Consider the following 19,017-nt stretch of genomic DNA (forward strand, 5'->3'; position numbering starts at 1 on the left):
GAACTACACCACAGAAACTGATAAGAATGTTAAATTTTCCATTAAATTAAAAGACATGGCCCATATATGTTAAGTAATAAGATTATGTGGATATATTTATTTACTTTTAATTAAACCCCAAAACCAAGTAGCTTCTACTTTCCCGCCCCCGGAGCCCTGGGATTGGGCTCGATGCGCAGCAGTTGCTTGTGCTGGCCGATCATGTGCTCAATGTGATTGCATTCGCGCAGATGACCCTTGAACTCATCAAGAGTCTCATATAAAACCGGATAGAGAGCGGGCAGGAGTCCATGGTCCAAAGTCGGGAAGAGATGGTGGAGCACATGATCGCCAAAGTGGGTGAGGACCAGGAACTGTGACCACTTGAGATCGCCGCGATCGATGATCGTGTCCACCTGGAACAAGCCCCAGTCGCGATCCTCGCGATTCGCATCGCCCTCGTGATAGATTTCCGGATCGTGATGGGCCGCATTCAGACCTATCACACAGAAGCTAAAACTAGCGATCGACGTCATCGAGAGCCACGTTCGCACGCAGGTCCAGACGCCAACAGATCCTCCGGTTCCCAGGTAAATAGCAATGGGTATGCTCAGCGGCAGTAGATCGTGCCAGTAGAGGATGTTCGTGTGACGCAGCGAGTAGAAAATACTGAAATATCAATAGCAATCAATCAAACAATCTTTGTTTACGATCGCCTCCCCGATCACGATCACTCACCGTGTGCCGATCTGTATGAAGAAGGCCAGGGCATAGGCCACCGGTTCCGTGACCCAGGACACATAGCGCATCACCTTGCTCTTGATGTGCGGATTGGGCACCCAGCAGAGCAGCGGCTCGAACATCGAGAGCTCCAGATCGAAATAGGAATTGGGATAGATGTGGTGGGACAGAGCATGGGACACACGCCAGGCGGCGAAGTTCATCAGGCCCAGATTGAAGGCGTACATCTGCCAGTTGTCCCGGCGATGGAAGTAGTTGTGGGACACGATCACCGTCCAGCAGAGGGCCACACCCGCCAAGATCAGAGCCAAAAGGCTATTGTACTTGGCACTGGCAATGCCGAAAAGGAAGAGCGACACAAGGACTCCCAGGTGAATGAGCTAAAAATAAAAAAAAAATATTGTAATATTTTTATTTCTAAAGAAAATTATTATAACTAATTAATTATTTAATTATCAAAATTTGGACAAAAAAGAAACCCAGGAAAACTGATAATTCTGTCCCATTATCGTCATGAGACTTATAAAACTGCTGCGACACGTGAAATGTAAGATTAGTAATAAGTTTTTTGGGGCTCACTTTGTAATTGATAAGAAATATAGAATTGATATGAAATACTATTCACGCCCATTTCCTAAAAACTTTTTTGTCAGTTCTAGCACTCACATCACTCTTTCTTTTTGGCTTCTTGTCGACGGTCTTCAGCTTTTCGCGCACTCGCTCCTTGAGGGTCTTGTAGAATCCCCCCTCCTCCAGTGTCAAAGTGTAGATCCTTGGCTCGGCCGCATCCCGAACCTTGTATTTGGCGATCATCTTCTCGGGTGCCGTCGTAAGATGGTGAGCCTCGAAGGCTTCGGTTATATCGGTGCCCTTGGTCTCGCGAATCCAGAAAGGACCGCCAGGATGCTTGTCAATGAACTCGGTGAAGTCGTAGATGCCATCGTAGATGCGCCAGAGTCCTTCGGCCCGATCGTCCTGCCGCTTGCCCTTCTGCCAGCTGTGAGTGGTGATCAGGGGCGAGTTGCGATAGGTGGGAAATTTGGTGGCAATGCCACTCTTTTTCCACTCCTCGATTACCATTTTGGGCGAGTCCTTTTGATGCCTGTTTTTGGAAATCCTTAAAAATCCAAACCGATTCGAGAACCTGCGCGCTGCGATTCCGGCAACTAACTGAATGGCACCGCCACTGGCCAGAGGATTTTATGCGTAGCGCCAATCTCGCCAGATTATATAAACCGAAAATCGATTCCACTTTACAAACAAAACGTTTCCATGTTGATAAGACGTCTGCCTTATCAGCGGAGCGCCGTGGGGCCGCAGCTGCCGCCTCTAAATCTATTACGTCTATCTAATTCTCATATTCTTTTTTTTTATTTTTTAACATTTTGTACTAATCAGAATTTCATTAGGTGAGATCACAGTGAGGGTATGTCCAAGCACCAGACTTCGGCGGCAATAGGTCAGTGCGGTGCTATATTATATTATCGCAGCAATTTGAGGCTTCGCTTGGCTGGCGAGGGTCTAGCCGAAAGCTAGCAGTTTTGGTGATTGTTGGGGGTAGTCTTCTCATTTGAAGATCCCATAAAATATGCTTTATAATTTGATCAGAATAATACAGGTATATTTATAGGTTTAATAATTCTATGAAATGTTTGTAAGTTATTATGAGATTTATTATAAGATATTATATCGATTTTCATTCGCTTTTTAGCTCTCAAAATACAATCCAATAACCCATTAAAACCAACACAGGTTAGACTAGCAATAACATTAAAATTAAGTGTGCACTGAATACCATTTACATATTATTCCATTTCCATTCGACCCATGATAAGAAGTGAGAGGCAGTGAGCGCAAAGCTTTCGATCTGCGATTCTCTCCTCGGATCAGAGCTTTACTAATTGATCGAGCGAGTGTAATACGAAGACAAAAGCCGAGCGACGCTCCAAATAAAAGTTTAGTAGGCGCTACGTAAACAAACTCTGCGGTTTGTCTTCATCCGAAGGGTGCACCGACCGACCGGTTCTTTCGGTGGGTATTAAGTTGAACTTGGGAATCAATCAGCCAGCTATCAGCCGCGATTAGGCATTAAGATTCAAAGTACTTTCTTTGGTTAAATTTAACTCATTTTATTCGTGTAGATCGATTAACGAGCTGTGCAAATAATGGCGCCCAACGTTGAAGAGGATGTGGCCTGGAAAGTATCGGGAATATCGAGGACTTATCCGAGCTACCGCCAACATCGACCCATTACAAGTGAAAGGTTTGTATCTATTATATTTAAACCCCTTTCTACAAAGAACCTAAATGATGGAAGATTATAATTTTCTCTTGCCTAGCTGGCTCGAGGGCAAGAATGCCGATGACGAGGCCGAAGGTCTTTGGCGCATTAACGATAAGCTCTATGACTTGAGCGACTTTGCCGCTCGCCATCCGGGCGGTGCCTCTTGGATTGAGTGCACCAGAGGCACGGATATCACGGAACCCTTCGAATCCCACCACATCGAGGAGCGGGCTCGAGGAATGCTGGGCAAATTCGAAGTGCGACAGGCCTCGAAGCCAAGGAACTACAAGTTTACCCTCAAAGAAAATGGTTTCTACATGACCCTAAAGCGGAGAGTTCGTGAAAAGCTGAGAAAAATCGAGTATTCTCCGACGAGGAAAACAGAGGTACTGATTTTTTAAGATAATTAAGTTTTTATTAGTTTAATAAAAAATTGTTTATTATTTATCTGATAATATTCCATGTTGTTACCATATAACTTTACATTTTAGATTAGAAATTATTAGATTACAAGAAATGGAATAAGATAGGTTTCAAATATAGGATTAGTTTTTCCTTATAACCTACTAATTTTTTTTTTAACTACCTTTCAGTTTCTCCACTTGGCCATCTTGGTGTCCGTCTTCATCTTCAGCTGGGCAGGAACAATTCTGGATTCTCTGGTACTTCAGAGTGTGGCTGGCTTAGCCCTTTGCTGGGTGGCCACCTCTACTCACAATTACTTTCATCAGCGGGATAATTGGCGGATGTATACCTTTAATCTGACTATGATGAACTTTCGGAACTGGCGGATTTCGCATGCCCTGTCACACCATGTTTATGCAAATTCGCTGCACGATCTGGAGATGTCTATGTTTGAGCCGTTCTTGTGCTGGATTCCCGATCGGCATTATGCCAGTAAAACGCAACGATGGATCTCTGTGATTATATCTCCGGTGGTGTATGTAGTCCTTTTCCAAGGACAGTTTATCCTGCGGTGAGTGAGTAAAGTAGCTTTGATTTTTTGGTAATTAATTTTATATTTTCAGTTTGGCTCTATCGCTGACTAAGAGGAATCTGTTGCACTGGGATGATCTTATTGGTTTTACCCTACCGATATTTTTATATTTTTCCACTGGCGTTGGTCTGCTGGCCAGTCTAGCTAGCTGGCAAATAATCGTGGCAGTGGGAAGCTTTATTTTTGGCCTAGTTGGTTTGACAGCAGCCCATCATGATCCTCGCATTCTACACGATGGCGATACGCAACGTAAGGACATCGATTGGGGTCTTTATCAGGTGGATACGATCATAGATCGCGGAGATATCAAGTGGTCGGACCTCTTGGTGCTCACTCACTTTGGAGAACACGCCCTGCACCATCTATTTCCCACACTCGATCATGGAGTGCTCAAGCAGCTCTATCCAGAGTTAAGGAAAACAATGAAAGAGTTTGACGTGGAACTGCGGGAGATCAATCATTGGGGTCACATCAAGGGACAAAATCAGCAATTGCTGAGGACCAAAAAGAATTCCCTTCCACCGGGTAGTAAGAAAGTGAAGTAGAGTGGGCATACTGGTATTATATTTATGGTAAATGGGGAGGGAAATGGTTGTTTTGTAAATACATAAGTAAAAGCTGAGGATTTTGGGGTAAGAATAAGCCATAAAACTAAAACTAATTGATTTGTAACAGTAATTGTACCTAAATATTTTTTTAAATTCTCTTAGGAAATTCTGATCTATTTCTGCTCTTATGAAAAAAGCTTTGTTCGATTCTCTTTCTTTTTTGGTTTTCGACGGTTAAAAGCTCCTTCAGCATTTCCGCTTTTTTATGGTGTTTGTTATGATATCTATAAACTATTTGTTTATGTTTGGGCAGCCCACTAACATAATTTACACCATTTAATTGAGTAATTTTTCTATGGTGAGAGTTTAGCTGGTGTTAAACAGACCAAATAATTATCTTTAAGCAGACCCACCCGAATGTTAAACGGTGTCAACTGGTTTTAGCTGAGTCATCGTGGCAAAGCAAATTTGAGCTACGAGCATAAATCGATTAGAGAATGCTTGTTTTTAAATATTTGGGAAATCCATGATAATGAAAAATAATTGAATGTAATGTTAATAAAATGTAACAGGGAAATTAAGGTATTTTATTTAATAAATAAAGATCCTTATATATATAAGTTTTAAATAGCCAAAATATGTTATACTGAAAAAATTAATCATTAAATTCGGCAAAAATATTATCCATTATACTGATTTTTTGTCGTATCATTATTATTCAGCATCTTTTTAAAATTTATAAGGGAGCAATTTTTTTAAGAAATAACAATGAAAATAATGTAAATACTTTAGAAATTTCTCCAACCATAAACCTTTAAAAAAAACAATAAATTACACCCTTAAATTTACGTAGTTAGGGCAGTCGTCCACTCAAAAAAGATGATAAGCGATTCGTGTGGCTATCAGCTGGTCAAGTTCACCTATAAATAGGCAGCCGCATACCCGATTCCCCATCAGTTTCATTTCGATATTGGCCAGAGAAGTCAAGCAAATAGTTTACAAAATGTTTGCGGTTCGCTTCGCTATTTTCGGGCTGCTCGCCATAATGGCTTCCACCCAGGGAGCCAATATCCTGGGGCTCTTCAGCAGTTACAGTCCCTCGCATCTGATCATCCACATGTCGACGGCCAAGGCACTGGCCGAAGCAGGACATAATGTGACGGTGGTATCGATGATGAAGCCCAAGGTAATGCACAAGGACATCCACCTGATTGTGATCCCGGTGACGAAGGAGCAGCAGCGCACTATGGAGGACCAAATGACCACCATGGCGGGACGGAAAAACTCCATGCTTAACACTATGAATCGTCTCCTAAACGACATGGAAGTGATGATCGATTCCCAGGTTGATCTGCTCCTCGATCCGAGGTTCCAGCCAATTTACGAGACCAAATTCGATTTGATGATTTTGGGCTATTTCCTCAACGACTTCCAACTGGGAGTGGCAGCCAAGCTGAAGGTTCCCGTTATCATCGACTGGTTAGTAGCGCCCAACGCCATTACAGATGAGTTTACGGCCAATCCCGCAGAAATCTCCTACGTACCAAATGTGGCCACTGTTGCAACGCATCCCATGGGATTTCTGAAGAGAGCTGAGAACCTGGCCAAGCATCTGTTTATCAAGTACATCTCGACATTACTCGATACTAAGCTGACCCGCATTTATGAGAAAACCTACGGTGGAGATAAGAATATGCCCACTCTGAATGAGTTAAGGAAAAATATCTCAATCGCCTTTGCCGGTTCCCATTTAATCAGCGAGGGTCCCATTCGTCCTCTGGTGCCTGCCATTATTGAAATTGGAGGTATTCAAGTGAAGGATAAGCCGGATCCACTCCCGAAGGACATTGATCAGTTCTTAAATAAGTCCACCCAGGGAGCAGTCTTTCTCTCCCTTGGCTCCAACATCAAGAGCTCCACAGTGAAGCCGGAAATCATTCAGACCATCTTTAAAGTCTTATCAGGCCTAAAACAAAACGTAATTTGGAAATGGGAGGATTTGGAGAACACACCCGGCAATGTTTCCAACATTCTTTATAAAACCTGGCTTCCGCAGGATGATATCCTGGCCCATCCGAGCACCAAACTCTTTATCACTCACGCCGGAAAGGGTGGCATCACCGAGGCCCAGTACCATGGAGTACCCATGGTCGCGTTGCCCATTTATGGGGATCAACCCGGAAACGCAGCTGCCATGGAACAATCTGGATTTGGCCTGGCCCTGGATTTGCTCACTATAACAGAAGACTCTTTCAGTCAGGCACTGAATGAAGTCTTGGAAAATGATAAATATAGTGAAACAGCTCGGAAATTCTCCAACCTCTACAGGGATCGACCCCTCACTGCTAAACAAACTGCTGTTTACTGGACGGAGTACGTCCTAAGGCATCTGGAGGTGGGGGGCTCCAGAGTCCTGCAGTCCACATGAGTTTCATTGAGCTTAACAATCTGGATATCTATATTGTTATTGCATCGATCGTGATATTGTTTTTGCTATTGGCTGGACTGGCTGGAAAATACCTGTGGAGCAAACTGTTTGCCAACGCCAACATCTCAGCAGCAAATAAGAATAAATAAATTTAGCTATTAAATGCTGTTGTAACAAATAATTACGACAATTCCCCCCACAAATTTGAATAAAATACCAAATATTTATTTTATTTTACAAATTGAACACTATCATCGTTATACTTCGAAAATTGGATTTACAAATTGTAAGCTAATCTTTCAACAGAGCTGCAAGAAATCCTTATCGGCTTGCGATAAGAAAGTAACGAAAAGATTTTTTTTCTTTACGATTCAATTAAGAACACAGTCAAACGCACATAACATAAAATTGAATAATTGTATTTTGTAATTTTAGGCCACTTATATTTTAATAAAATTAAGTGTTCATTACAAAAAAAACATATGAACAAAATAATAAGGTTCATATTAAGTGTATAAATTTTGGTTGGGACACAATGAAATATTATTGTAGGGAATGTTTTTATATGTGAAAATTGTAAAATTAAATACAATACTTTCTTTATAGGGTCGGAAACGTCTCCTTCGTTGCGCTGCAAAGTTTTGATGGAAACTAAATACGGTACAGAATTTTACCCAATCGGACAATCCGTTCAAAATGATTTTCTAGAGTTCTGAATAAATGAAACTAATTATAAGATGCCAGTTAAGGAAAATCTGTTGGCGAAATAAGTAAATAAATAAATAATAAAGTATGTCAAAGTAATATTTGCTCTTATCAATTTGTTTTCTTTGCTAACGACGATTAAAAGCTCGCCATGCATTCGATTTGATTTGAGCGTTTATTATATCTGTAAACCATTTGATTATGCTTATTAAGTCCGCCAAAATTTCTTACAACAATTTATATTATTTTGAGAGTTTTGGTTTTTAATAAACTTGATAAATTTCATTGAGTAGACACACATAAATGGTAGACTGCGTCGATTGGTTCTATGAAAGAGTGTTTTTGCTGAATCATCGTGACCAAGTAAGCATACATCGATTAGAAAATGCACTTGTTTTACATATGTAACATATTAATTTCTTGTTGTATCATCATTAAATAGCACTTTCTTTAAGATATTTATTACAACAACAAAAATAGTGCTTAGGTGTAATCACAACCTCAGTTCACGTAGATAAAAGCGGCATTCGGAAGCAAAGGTGACGATAAGCCATTTGCGTAAATAGCTGCTGGTCGAGTTCACCAATAAATAGCAGGCGAAAGAACCGATTCCCCATCAGTTTCGTATTGATCTTGCTCGGAGAAGCCACGCAAAGAAAATACATAATGTTGCCGCTTCGCTTCGCTATTTTCGGGCTGCTCGCAATAGTGGCTTCCACCCAGGGAGCCAATATCCTGGGGCTCTTCAGCAGTTACAGTCCCTCGCATCTGATCATCCACATGTCGACGGCCAAGGCTCTGGCCGAAGCAGGACATAATGTGACGGTGGTGTCGATGATGAAGCCCAAGGTAATGCACAAGGACATCCACCTGATTGTGATCCCAGTGACGGAGGAGCAGCAGCGGAGCATAGAGGAACAAATGGCCATTATGGCAGGACGAAAGAACTCAGTGCTAGACACCATGAGTCGCTTCCTGAACAGCTTGGATGTGATGATCGATTCCCAGGCCGATGTGCTTACCGACCCGAGATTTCTGCGAATTTACGAGACCAAATTCGATTTGATGATATTGGGCTACTTTCTCAACGACTTCCAATTGGCAGTTGCAGCGAAGCTGAAGGTTCCCGTCATTCTGGACGGGTTAATGCCGCCCAATTTCATAACTGATGCGTTTGCCGGTAATCCCTCGGAATTATCCTACGTACCCCATATGGCCACTATTGCAACGCAGCCAATGGGCTTCCTAAAACGAACCGAGAACCTGGCCTTGCATCTATTTTCCAAGTACATGTCGACAATACTCGAGTCTAAACTGAACCACAATTATGAGAAAATCTATGGTGGAGATAAGAATCTACCCTCTCTCAAAGAGTTAAGGAAAAATATCACACTCGTTTTCACAGGCTCCCATTTAATCAGTGAGGGTCCCATACGACCTCTTGTGCCTGCCATTATCGAAACTGGAGGCATTCAAGTGAAGGATAAGCCGGATCCTCTACCAGAGGATATCGGTCAGTTCTTAAACAAGTCCACCCAGGGAGCTGTCTTCCTCTCCCTCGGCTCGAACATCAAGAGCTCCACAGTGAAGCCGGAAATCGTTCAGATCATATTCAAGGTCCTGTCAGGACTGAAAGAGAATGTTATATGGAAATGGGAGGACTTGGACAATACCCCAGGCAATGTTACTAATATTCTTTACAAAACGTGGCTGCCGCAGGATGATATCCTGGCCCATCCGAACACCAAGCTCTTTATCACCCACGCCGGAAAGGGTGGCATCACGGAATCCCAGTACCATGGTGTTCCCATGGTGGCCCTGCCAGTTTTCGCAGATCAACCAGGAAACGCTGCTCAAATGGAAAGATCTGGATTTGGCCTGGCCCTAGATTTGCTCACTATTACCGAAGACAGTTTCAGACAGGCCCTAAAGGAGGTCTTGGAAAATGACAAGTATAGTGAAACAGCTAGGAAATTCTCCACTCTGTACAGGGATCGACCCCTCACTGCAAAACAAACAGTTGTTTACTGGACGGAATACGTTCTGAGGCATCGTGGTGCCCCACACCTTCAGAGTCCTGCGGTCCATATGAGTTTCATTGAGCTCAACAATCTGGATGTCTATACTGTTATTGCATCGATCGTGATCTCCTTCTTACTTCTGGCTCGACTGGTTGGGAAATTCTTGTGGAGCAAACTGTTTGCCAAAGCTAACACCTCAGCAGCGAAGAAGAATCAATAAATGTACTCATTAAAAAATAAATACAATAATTAACAAAAATAAAAAACATGTTTTATATATCTATGCTCGATAAAATTAAGGTGACTTCACTTCACTTTATTTTGGGGAAATAAAGAAAAATAAATGGTGAAATTATATAAATGAATACAATGATATTATACATCTGACTTAAAAATAATATTTCTCTAGAATAATTTTAAATGACTGAATATTTGTCTTAAAGTCTTTTTTTAAATCCTGTGGTAGAAGCTTAGTATGCACAAGGAAAAGGGAAATAGTTGAGTCAGAACTTTAAGAGCTTTTAGATAAGAGTAACATTTGCAATCAAAGAGAGTTGATAGATTAATTTTTGCTTAGTAACTGATAGGACTTACCGACTTTTGAATTACTTTTTGCAGATAAGAGAACCGTTTCTAATCAAAGAGAACCGATAGCGACTGTTAAGAGTTACCTACCTATAATTACTTTTTATATTATACAATGTGTAGGTACTGCAAAAATAATTGAAGTTGTGAAATAAAATTGTATTCGTTATATTTAAATAGAAATTTTCTCTCTATAATAACAAATATTCTTGTTATAAATCCCTTAAAAATAGAAAACCCTTTATTATAGAACGCCGAAGGAAAGTGTTTGAACCTTTATATTGCCGGTTACCAGCTTTAATAAAAGAAAAGAGTTGAGTCAGATAATTAAGAGCTTTAGATAAGAGTATCGCATAAAATCGAAGGGAGTCGATAAGCGGATCAAATGACTGGCAGCTCGAATGTTTTACCCATAAAAAGCTAGCCGCCCAACCAGTTCTCTTCAGTTATTATTTCGACATTGACCGGAGAGGTCAGGCAAATAAGTTTACAAAATGTTCGCGGTTCGCTCCGTAATTTTGCTGCTACTCGGCGTGGTGGCTTCCACCCAGGGAGCAAATATTCTGGGGCTCTTCAGCAGCCACAGTCAATCGCATCTGATCATCCACATGTCGGTGGCCAAGGCACTGGTCGAAGCTGGACACAATGTGACGGTGGTTTCTATGCTGAAACCTAAAGTAACGCACAAGGACATCCACCTGATTGTGATCCCGATGAAGGAGGATCAGGAGCTCATTATGGAAAACCAAATGACCGAAATGGCCGGGCAGAAAAACTCACTCATGAGCACCATGAATCGACTTCTTTCTGGCATGGAAGTGATGATCAATGCCCAAGCCGAACTACTCTCAGATCCGAGGTTTCAACGCGTTTACGAGACCAAATTCGATCTAATGATATTGGGATATTTCATCAACGACTTTCAACTGGGAGTTGCGCATAAGCTGAAGGTACCTGTTATCATCGACTGGATGTCTGCCTCAGCCACTGTGATTGATAAGTACACGGGCAATCCCGCAGAGATAGCTTATGTGCCCTTATTGGGCACCGTTGTAACGCAGCCCATGAGTTTGCTTAAGCGAGCCGAAAACTTGGCTAAGTACCTGTTTTTCGAGTATATTCTTGTTATCTTTGATTTCAAATTGACGCGCATTTATAATGAAATCTTCGCGGAAAAAGATCAACCAACTCTGAAAGAGCTGAGAAAGAATATCTCAATGGCCTTTGTGGGCTCCCATTTGATTAGTGAGGGTCCTATTCGACCCATGGTGCCTGGACTTGTTGAAATCGGAGGAATTCAGGTTAAGGATAAGCCGGATCCGCTGCCCAAGGATATCGGTCAGTTCTTGAACAAGTCCACCCAAGGAGCTGTCTTTTTATCACTTGGCTCAAACATCAAGAGCTCCACGGTGAAGCCGGAAATTGTGCAGACCATCTTTAAGGTCCTGTCAGGATTGAAAGAGAACGTTATCTGGAAGTGGGAGGACTTGGAAAACACTCCCGGCAACGCATCCAACATTCTTTATAAGAACTGGCTGCCCCAAGATGATATCTTGGCCCATCCGAACACCAAACTCTTTATCACTCACGCCGGAAAGGGTGGCATCACCGAGGCCCAGTACCATGGAGTACCCATGGTGGCTTTGCCCATTTTCGGGGATCAACCTGGTAACGCTGCAGTGATGGAAAAATCGGGGTATGGTCTGGCTCTCGATTTGCTTACCATAACGGAGGACAGTCTGAGGGAGGCCCTGAAAGAAGTGTTGGAGAACAAGAAGTACAGCCAAGCTATTGGAAAATTCTCGGCCCTGTACAGGGATCGACCTCTGACGGCAAAACAATCGGTGGTTTTCTGGACGGAGTATATCCTGAGACATCACGGTGCTCCCCATCTGCAGAGCCCTTCGATTCATATGAACTTCATAGAGCTAAACAATCTCGATATCTACGCTCTAATTGCAACATTCATAGTATTGTTTTTGCTCCTAGCTCGTCTGGTTGCGAAATTTATTTGGAGCAAGTTTAGGGGCCAGCCAAAAATCTTAGAGACGAAAAAGAAGCAATAAAAAGAAAAAACCTCTAAATATTAATAAGAACTGTATATAATTAATAAACTAATTAAATTGTATTAACAGTTTGTGTATTTGTATAGTTTAAAAATGGCCTGGGATTTTATTTTTTGGAAAACTGGAATAATAATAAGTTATGGTTATAAACCGATTAAAAAACGAGGTTAGGTTTTTTTTGACTTTGTCAATCTGTAATAGGTTAAATATTAATTCGTAGAAAAGCTTGTTATCAAATCTCTTTGGGTTAATTTTTTAATTTTAATCTCTAATTTTGCTATTATTGATAGCCGGCCACTAGAAACAAGATGTGACTGAATTACGCAAACTATACTTTTGCCCACATACAAGGCAACAAACATGATAATATAGAACTCGAGTTTTGTTTGTTGATAAGTTTGCAGTTTGTTCAATTTAATCATGACTCAGGTCGCAGACACGCGATACGATGCCAGACCCTAGCGATAGCGATAAACCCCGTAGAGATAAGTTTAGGACAGAGACCCTGCCGGACCTCCCTGATATGTCCAGTCACTACGGCGCAGCTAAAACAATGAAACCTATATCAACTCAGATCGTTTCAAATGGTCATGGAAGTAGTAGTAGTACTATAAAAGCTAGCACGCTAGAGGTCGAAACTTAGTCGTTTGTTGTGAGTTCAATTGAAAAGTTCATTAACAATGATTAAATACACTCCGATCGGGCTATTGCTCGTATTACTTTTGAGCATGAAGACTCAAGAAAGTAATGGAGCCAATATCTTAGGAATTTTCGGCACACACAGTCCCTCCCATGTGATCGTGCACATGGCTGTGATGAAAACCCTTGCGGATCGGGGTCACAACATCACAGTGGTGACCCAGATGAAACCGAAATTGGCGGCGCATGAAAATATCACTGTGATTGTGGCACCACCGACTCCCGAACGAAAGAAATTCATCGACGAATATATGAAGGAAACATTCAATGACAAACCTTCTATCTGGACGACCATGCTAAAAGCCGTCACCCAGGCGAATGTTCAGTTGGAGGGTCAGCGTGAGTTCATGGTGCATCCCGATTTCAAGGAGCTGTACGAGAATCCAAAGACCAAATTTGATTTGGTGATTTTGGGTCCGATGGCCAACGACTTTCAGTTGGGCATTGCAGCCAAGCTCCGCTGTCCGGTGATCATAACTTGGGTGGGCGTGCCACTGCCCTTTATGGACGTTATTGTGGGAAATGTCAATGATCCATCCTATGTGCCCAGCTTGAATGTAGCCCTCGAAGCTGGCCAAAACACCATGAAATTTACCCAAAGATTTGGAAACTTTTTCAAGCATTCCTTCCTGAGCGTAGTGAATAAACTATTGAACTACAAGATGAACCAGATGTATGAGTAAGTATTATTTGTAATACAAGTATTTTTAGCGATCTAAGGAGATCTCATCCCTTTTCAGGGAAGCTTTTGCCAATGAGACAGATCCGGAGTTCCCCAACTACTACGAAATGAAGCGTCGCATATCCTTGCTGTTCTACAACTACCATTCGCCCAGCGAAGGACCTATTAGACCAACAGTTCCGCAATCGATTGAAATTGGAGGGATACAGGTTAAAGAGCAGTCGGATCCACTGCCCAAGGAACTAGCCGAGTTCCTCGATAATGCCGATGAGGGTGCCATATTCTTCAGTTTGGGAACCAATGTGAATACCAATAACTTTGGACCCGACTTTGCAGATATCCTGTACAAAGTGCTATCCAAACTGCCCCAACGAGTCGTGTGGAAGTGGGAGGATCTGAGCAATAAGCCAGGGAACTCGTCCAACATTTACTTTAGCAATTGGCTGCCGCAGGACGATATCCTGGCTCATCCAAAGGTGAAACTTTTCATTACCCATGCTGGCAAGGGCGGAGTGGCGGAGGCCCAATACCATGGGGTTCCCATGCTGGCATTACCCATTTTTGGAGATCAACAGGGAAATGCTGAGATCATGACAAAGTCGGGCTTTGGCCGTTGGTTGGACATTCACACAATGACGGCACAGGAACTGGAGGAGAATATCCTTGAGGTCCTGGAGAAGCCATCGTATCGAGAGGCCATCGGCAAATTCTCCACCCTTTATAGGGATCGTCCCTTGACCGCCCGGCAATCGGTTGTCTACTGGACCGAGTACGTGTTGCGTCACCAGGGAGCCTATCATCTGCAGAGTCCCCTCATCCACATGGATTTTGTGGCCAGCAGCAATCTCGATGTCTACGGAGTAGTTCTCCTCGCCAGTCTGGCACTACTCGTTCTACTCACAATAATAGTTAAATTCATATTTCGCAAGATTTTTAGAGTTGTGCGTGGCCACAGTTATCGCGCCAAAACATTGCCTAACAAGCTTAAAAATAATTAACCGTTCAGCCATCTTATCATTGCGTATACGTAATATCACTGGGCGTTATGAAATACGAAAGTGCATGAATGTGTTGCTGCGGGGTCAGTGATCAAGTAGGTAGTCTAGTCTGCTCTTAGGAATAATCAAATTAATAAATTAATACTAATAAAAAAGAATAACGGATATGGCCTTTCTTTTGTACTATTTATAAGAAGCAGCTCTTCATAAACGAAACACTGATTACGAGTACTAGAGAGATAAAAGCTTTGCCGGAAAGCATGACTCTGTACAAAACAGGCATCCGTTGGAATTGATTAATCACGGAGGTATATACTATATATTGTTGGCGAAACACTGGAGGCCTTGAATCTAATCGTTTGCAATTTTTGGTCAGTTTTGACCAGGAGCGGAATGGGTAAATTAATATTGGATTTTTTATATACAAACGCATAATAAATTCCCTATAACTGTTGCTATCTGCATTGAAACTCGAGTGCCTCCGGTGACCTGCATACAGTTATGCATATAATTAATTTATACTGATGTCATGCACCTTTAACAACCCAACAATTAATGAAACAGCAACAACAGATTCCCAGACCTAGAGCAACACTCGCTCAACAGGTTGCTCCCACATTCTCCCACAGCGATTATTTTTAGAGGCCTCTCGCTCTGCTGCGCTCTCCTCTCGAGAACTATAGTATCTCCTCGGGTCATTCCGATTCCGATTCCAATTCGGTTCGGATTCAATTCTCAGTGATTCGAGTGGCAATAGAGGCAGCGCGTGCCGAACGCGTATTGTTTTCCAAATTTGTTTTATATTATTTAATGGCTCACTTGGATGGTGTCTCTATATAGACGAGGTATTTCGAATATCTATAATTGTTGTGTTGGAGTCATCAGGGGGAGAGTGCCAATTTAGTGAAATAATAGTTAACCTACAAGTTGACATTGACAATGTGACAAGGTTGCACTTTAACCCATGTACTTGCAGTTGAAACATTTCAAAAGTATTTACGCTGGTCTATTTTAAAGTATAAGGTAGATTTTTCTGGTTATTAGTGACTAATTATAATATTAAGTTGACTTCTTACTTAGAAGGCACAAGGTGTTGTATACTGTATGCTACAATGAGATCCTAAGTAAAGAATACATACATACTAATATTTTACAATTTATTTACGTTAATGATCCAACAATAATTTACACTAAGCAAACAATTTTGTGTGTGCGTTGGATTGTACTTTAACCCCAAGAATAGATTTCTCCTTCTCTTGTTTTTAAACTCTGATGAAAGCTTATCATAAAAAAGAGAAAAGGAGACAAAATGTGTTGGGCGTTTTTAATTTTAATGAGCTAATTTTAAAGTTGATTTCTCTTTATAAGGCCAAAAAGAAACATAATTATTGAAATTTTCTGAATACGTGTTAAATTTTGTTTCTGAAGTGCAATCAATTTTTTTTCTATTATCTTTGTTTGCCAGAGAGCAATATGATTTAAATGTTTTAAGGAAGATAACATAGTAACTAAAGTCCAATACTACATAAAAGGCAACGTGTAACTTCTCTTAAGGAACACGTAATTATTAGTTAGCAAACTCTTCATGAAATTCATGCTTCTAAATCTATATATTTTACAGATTAAGCGATCGAAGAAATCTTATCAGTGCGTTATCGCCCAACCGAACTGAGTATAAGATAGCAGCCGGCTGCTCGCAGGCCATTCAGTTACCATTTGTACTTGGACTTGAAAGGAGCTCGAAATGACAACAAACCGGAGCAGTTGGATCGGCTGCAGTCTGGGTGGCCTCCTGGTCGCCCTCTTGGCCCTGCAATCGATGCCCCAGGGCAGCGAGGGAGCCAACATCCTGGGCGTCTTCACCAGCCACAGTCCGTCGCACTTCATCGTCCACATGTCCATCATGAAGACGCTGGCCGAGAAGGGTCACAATGTGACGGTGGTCTCCTCGGTGCCTCCAAAAGTGACCCACAAGAGCATCAAGCATATTGTAGTCCCAATGAGTGAGGCGGACGAGAAGGTGCTCAACGACGGCATGGCTGGCATGGTCAAGGATAAGCCCTCGATTTGGAACACCTTTAAATCGATCTTCAGCTCGCTGGCCATGCTGATTGACAAGCAGGTGGACGTCCTGGAGGATCCGCGCTTCCAGGAACTGTATCTGAATAAGGGCAACAAATTCGACGTGGTCTTCGTCGGGTTCTTCTTCAACACCTATCAGGTGGCCCTGGGTGCTCGGTTCAATTGCCCCGTAATTATTTCCTGGTCCGGTGCGCCCATGATGATGGTCAACGAGGTTCTGGGCAATCCCGAGCTGTCCAGCGTTCCCCAGATGAACATTGCCGGCGAACCGGGAAAACCCATGAATTTCCAGCAGCGTTTGCAGAACTTTGGCAGCACTGTTGGATTTAACATTCTCAGTCTCTTCCTGAGCCACAAATACAATGGGTTCTATGAGTGAGTGTACTTATCAATAGATTAACTAAAAGATAACTAATCTCCTTCTTATATTTTAAGGCGACTTTGGGGCAAGGACAAGTCCATACCCAGCTTTGAGCTGGCCAAAAGGAATGTCTCGCTGGCCTTCTGCAATAGCCATGGGATCAGCGAGGGACCCATTCGACCCAATGTGCCGGGCATCATCGAGATCGGAGGCATTCAGGTGAAGAGCAAGCCCGATCCTCTGCCGGAGGACATCAAGGAGTTCCTGGAGAAGGGCAAGCACGGTGCCATTCTCTTTAGTTTGGGTTCCAATCTGAAGGGCGAGCACATCCAGCCGGAAGTGGTGACCACCATATTCAAGGGTCTGAGCAGCCTGAAGCAGCAGGTGATCTGGAAGTGGGAGGATCCGAAGAATACACCCGGCAAGGCGGCGAACATACTGTACAAGAAGTGGCTGCCCCAGGACGATATCCTGGCCCATCCCAAGATCAAGCTTTTCATCACGCATGCCGGCAAGGGCGGCGTGGCCGAGGCCCAATACCATGGAGTTCCCATGCTGGCTCTGCCCGTCTTCGCCGATCAGCCCGGAAATGCCGACAAATTGGCCGCCAGTGGTTATGGCCTTCAGCTGCCTTTGGCCAGTTTAGATCTGGATGAGTTCAAGGCGGCCATCAAGGAGGTTATCGAGAATCCCAAGTTCGCCAAGAAGCTGAAGAGCTTCTCGCAGCTGTATCGCGATCGTCCTTTGAGTGCCCAGGAATCGGTGGTCTATTGGACGGAATACGTGATTCGTCATCATGGCGCCGCCCACATGCAGAGTCCCTTGGTCCACATGAACATCATCGCCAGCAACAACCTGGACATCTTTGTGCTCGCCGCTCTGGTGCTCTACATCCTGTTTATCATCAACAAGATTGTGTGGAAATTTGTGTGGCGCAAATTGTTTGCCAAATCGAACAAAGCCTCCCCGAAGAAGAAGGTGAAGAAGCAGTAAATAGACTTTACATGAAATATGCGAATTTTATAGTCATCTTATTTTTAGTAACAAATTGAAAATTTACTGCAAAACGAAAAGTAAAAATAAAATTGTAAAATAAAAAAAATACATTTAAATTGTCTTTATTATGATCAAAAATTGTACTATACTCCGAAAAAAAAAATAATTGAGAAATATAAATATTGGATAAGAAAAATTATGGTTCTAAATGGTCAGTTTTTTAAAAGTTTAGAAGAAACTTCTATATGAATTTGTTACGTAGAATTAGTTTGTACATGGAACGCCCTTATCAATAACCAGTATATTATCATTATAAACTGCCGAATATCTTATCTTTAAACTGTCGTTATCAGCGATTATACCGGTTACATTCGAGTGACGCCAATGGGCCTGCATTATATTATTTTCGCTGAGGGCCAACACTTCATGTTAATAACAGTGACAACCACTAACAGAGGTAGAACAACAATTTGATTTGTTGTTTGGTGTGGAAGCCCACACTCTCGCTTAGCGATTATCTACAAAAATATCCACTCACCTCCTACCCACCTTTTGCATAAATAATTTTCTGTGACGAGCTTTGTTTACGAAATTAGTTTTCTGATCTTTAGTGGTTTGCTGCCTTTTTGTACAAAGTTTGCTTTTTGTCAGAAAAAAAGGTTTTTGTAAATATGTATATGATTAATATTTATATTAACATTTTTGGATTGTATATATTTAATTTAAACATTTATGTTTATATTTTACATCCTTATTTCACCTAATTTTTTTTAATATTATAAGTTTACCTCATTGGGGAAAAATTACTTATAAATTTGGACCTTATATTTTAGCTTTGACTCAAA

At 42.0% G+C, this 19,017-nt stretch overlaps 6 protein-coding genes and 1 pseudogene across 6 annotated transcripts; 6 read left to right on the forward strand and 1 right to left on the reverse strand.

The window, feature by feature from the left end:
* Positions 1 to 63: 63 nt before the first annotated feature.
* On the reverse strand, positions 64 to 1,902 carry Cyt-b5-r (Cytochrome b5-related). Its single transcript, XM_017158567.3, has 3 exons — positions 1,387 to 1,902; positions 718 to 1,100; positions 64 to 648 (listed from the first exon to the last, which is right to left on the reverse strand). The coding sequence occupies exons 1-3, from the start codon at positions 1,798 to 1,800 to the stop codon at positions 135 to 137; spliced, it is 1,311 nt and encodes a 436-aa protein (XP_017014056.2). The 5' UTR covers positions 1,801 to 1,902; the 3' UTR covers positions 64 to 134.
* Positions 1,903 to 2,633: 731 nt separating this feature from the next.
* On the forward strand, positions 2,634 to 5,136 carry LOC108068786 (cytochrome b5-related protein). The gene is made up of 5 exons (XM_017158566.3): positions 2,634 to 2,751; positions 2,862 to 2,983; positions 3,060 to 3,390; positions 3,598 to 3,980; positions 4,033 to 5,136. The coding sequence occupies exons 2-5, from the start codon at positions 2,886 to 2,888 to the stop codon at positions 4,544 to 4,546; spliced, it is 1,326 nt and encodes a 441-aa protein (XP_017014055.2). The 5' UTR covers positions 2,634 to 2,751; positions 2,862 to 2,885; the 3' UTR covers positions 4,547 to 5,136.
* A 452-nt stretch (positions 5,137 to 5,588) lies between these two features.
* LOC138911802 (UDP-glucosyltransferase 2-like) lies at positions 5,589 to 7,126 on the forward strand (annotated as a pseudogene).
* Positions 7,127 to 8,383: 1,257 nt separating this feature from the next.
* Positions 8,384 to 9,923, forward strand: LOC108068758 (UDP-glucosyltransferase 2-like). The gene has a single exon (XM_070214220.1). It carries the CDS (start codon positions 8,463 to 8,465, stop codon positions 9,921 to 9,923), a length of 1,461 nt encoding a protein of 486 aa, XP_070070321.1. The 5' UTR covers positions 8,384 to 8,462.
* Positions 9,924 to 10,738: 815 nt separating this feature from the next.
* LOC108068843 (UDP-glucosyltransferase 2-like) lies at positions 10,739 to 12,354 on the forward strand. Its single transcript, XM_017158661.3, has one exon. It carries the CDS (start codon positions 10,783 to 10,785, stop codon positions 12,352 to 12,354), a length of 1,572 nt encoding a protein of 523 aa, XP_017014150.3. The 5' UTR covers positions 10,739 to 10,782.
* A 602-nt stretch (positions 12,355 to 12,956) lies between these two features.
* Positions 12,957 to 14,898, forward strand: Ugt37E1 (UDP-glycosyltransferase family 37 member E1). The gene is made up of 2 exons (XM_017158509.3): positions 12,957 to 13,732; positions 13,794 to 14,898. Exons 1-2 carry the CDS (start codon positions 13,035 to 13,037, stop codon positions 14,731 to 14,733), a joined length of 1,638 nt encoding a protein of 545 aa, XP_017013998.3. The 5' UTR covers positions 12,957 to 13,034; the 3' UTR covers positions 14,734 to 14,898.
* Positions 14,899 to 15,449: 551 nt separating this feature from the next.
* Ugt37D1 (UDP-glycosyltransferase family 37 member D1) lies at positions 15,450 to 18,278 on the forward strand. The gene is made up of 3 exons (XM_017158654.3): positions 15,450 to 15,578; positions 16,355 to 17,190; positions 17,251 to 18,278. Exons 2-3 carry the CDS (start codon positions 16,478 to 16,480, stop codon positions 18,167 to 18,169), a joined length of 1,632 nt encoding a protein of 543 aa, XP_017014143.3. The 5' UTR covers positions 15,450 to 15,578; positions 16,355 to 16,477; the 3' UTR covers positions 18,170 to 18,278.
* The last annotated feature ends 739 nt before the right edge of the window (positions 18,279 to 19,017 follow it).

Source organism: Drosophila takahashii, chromosome 2L (assembly GCF_030179915.1).
Source record: "Drosophila takahashii strain IR98-3 E-12201 chromosome 2L, DtakHiC1v2, whole genome shotgun sequence".
NCBI lineage: Eukaryota > Metazoa > Arthropoda > Insecta > Diptera > Drosophilidae > Drosophila > Drosophila takahashii.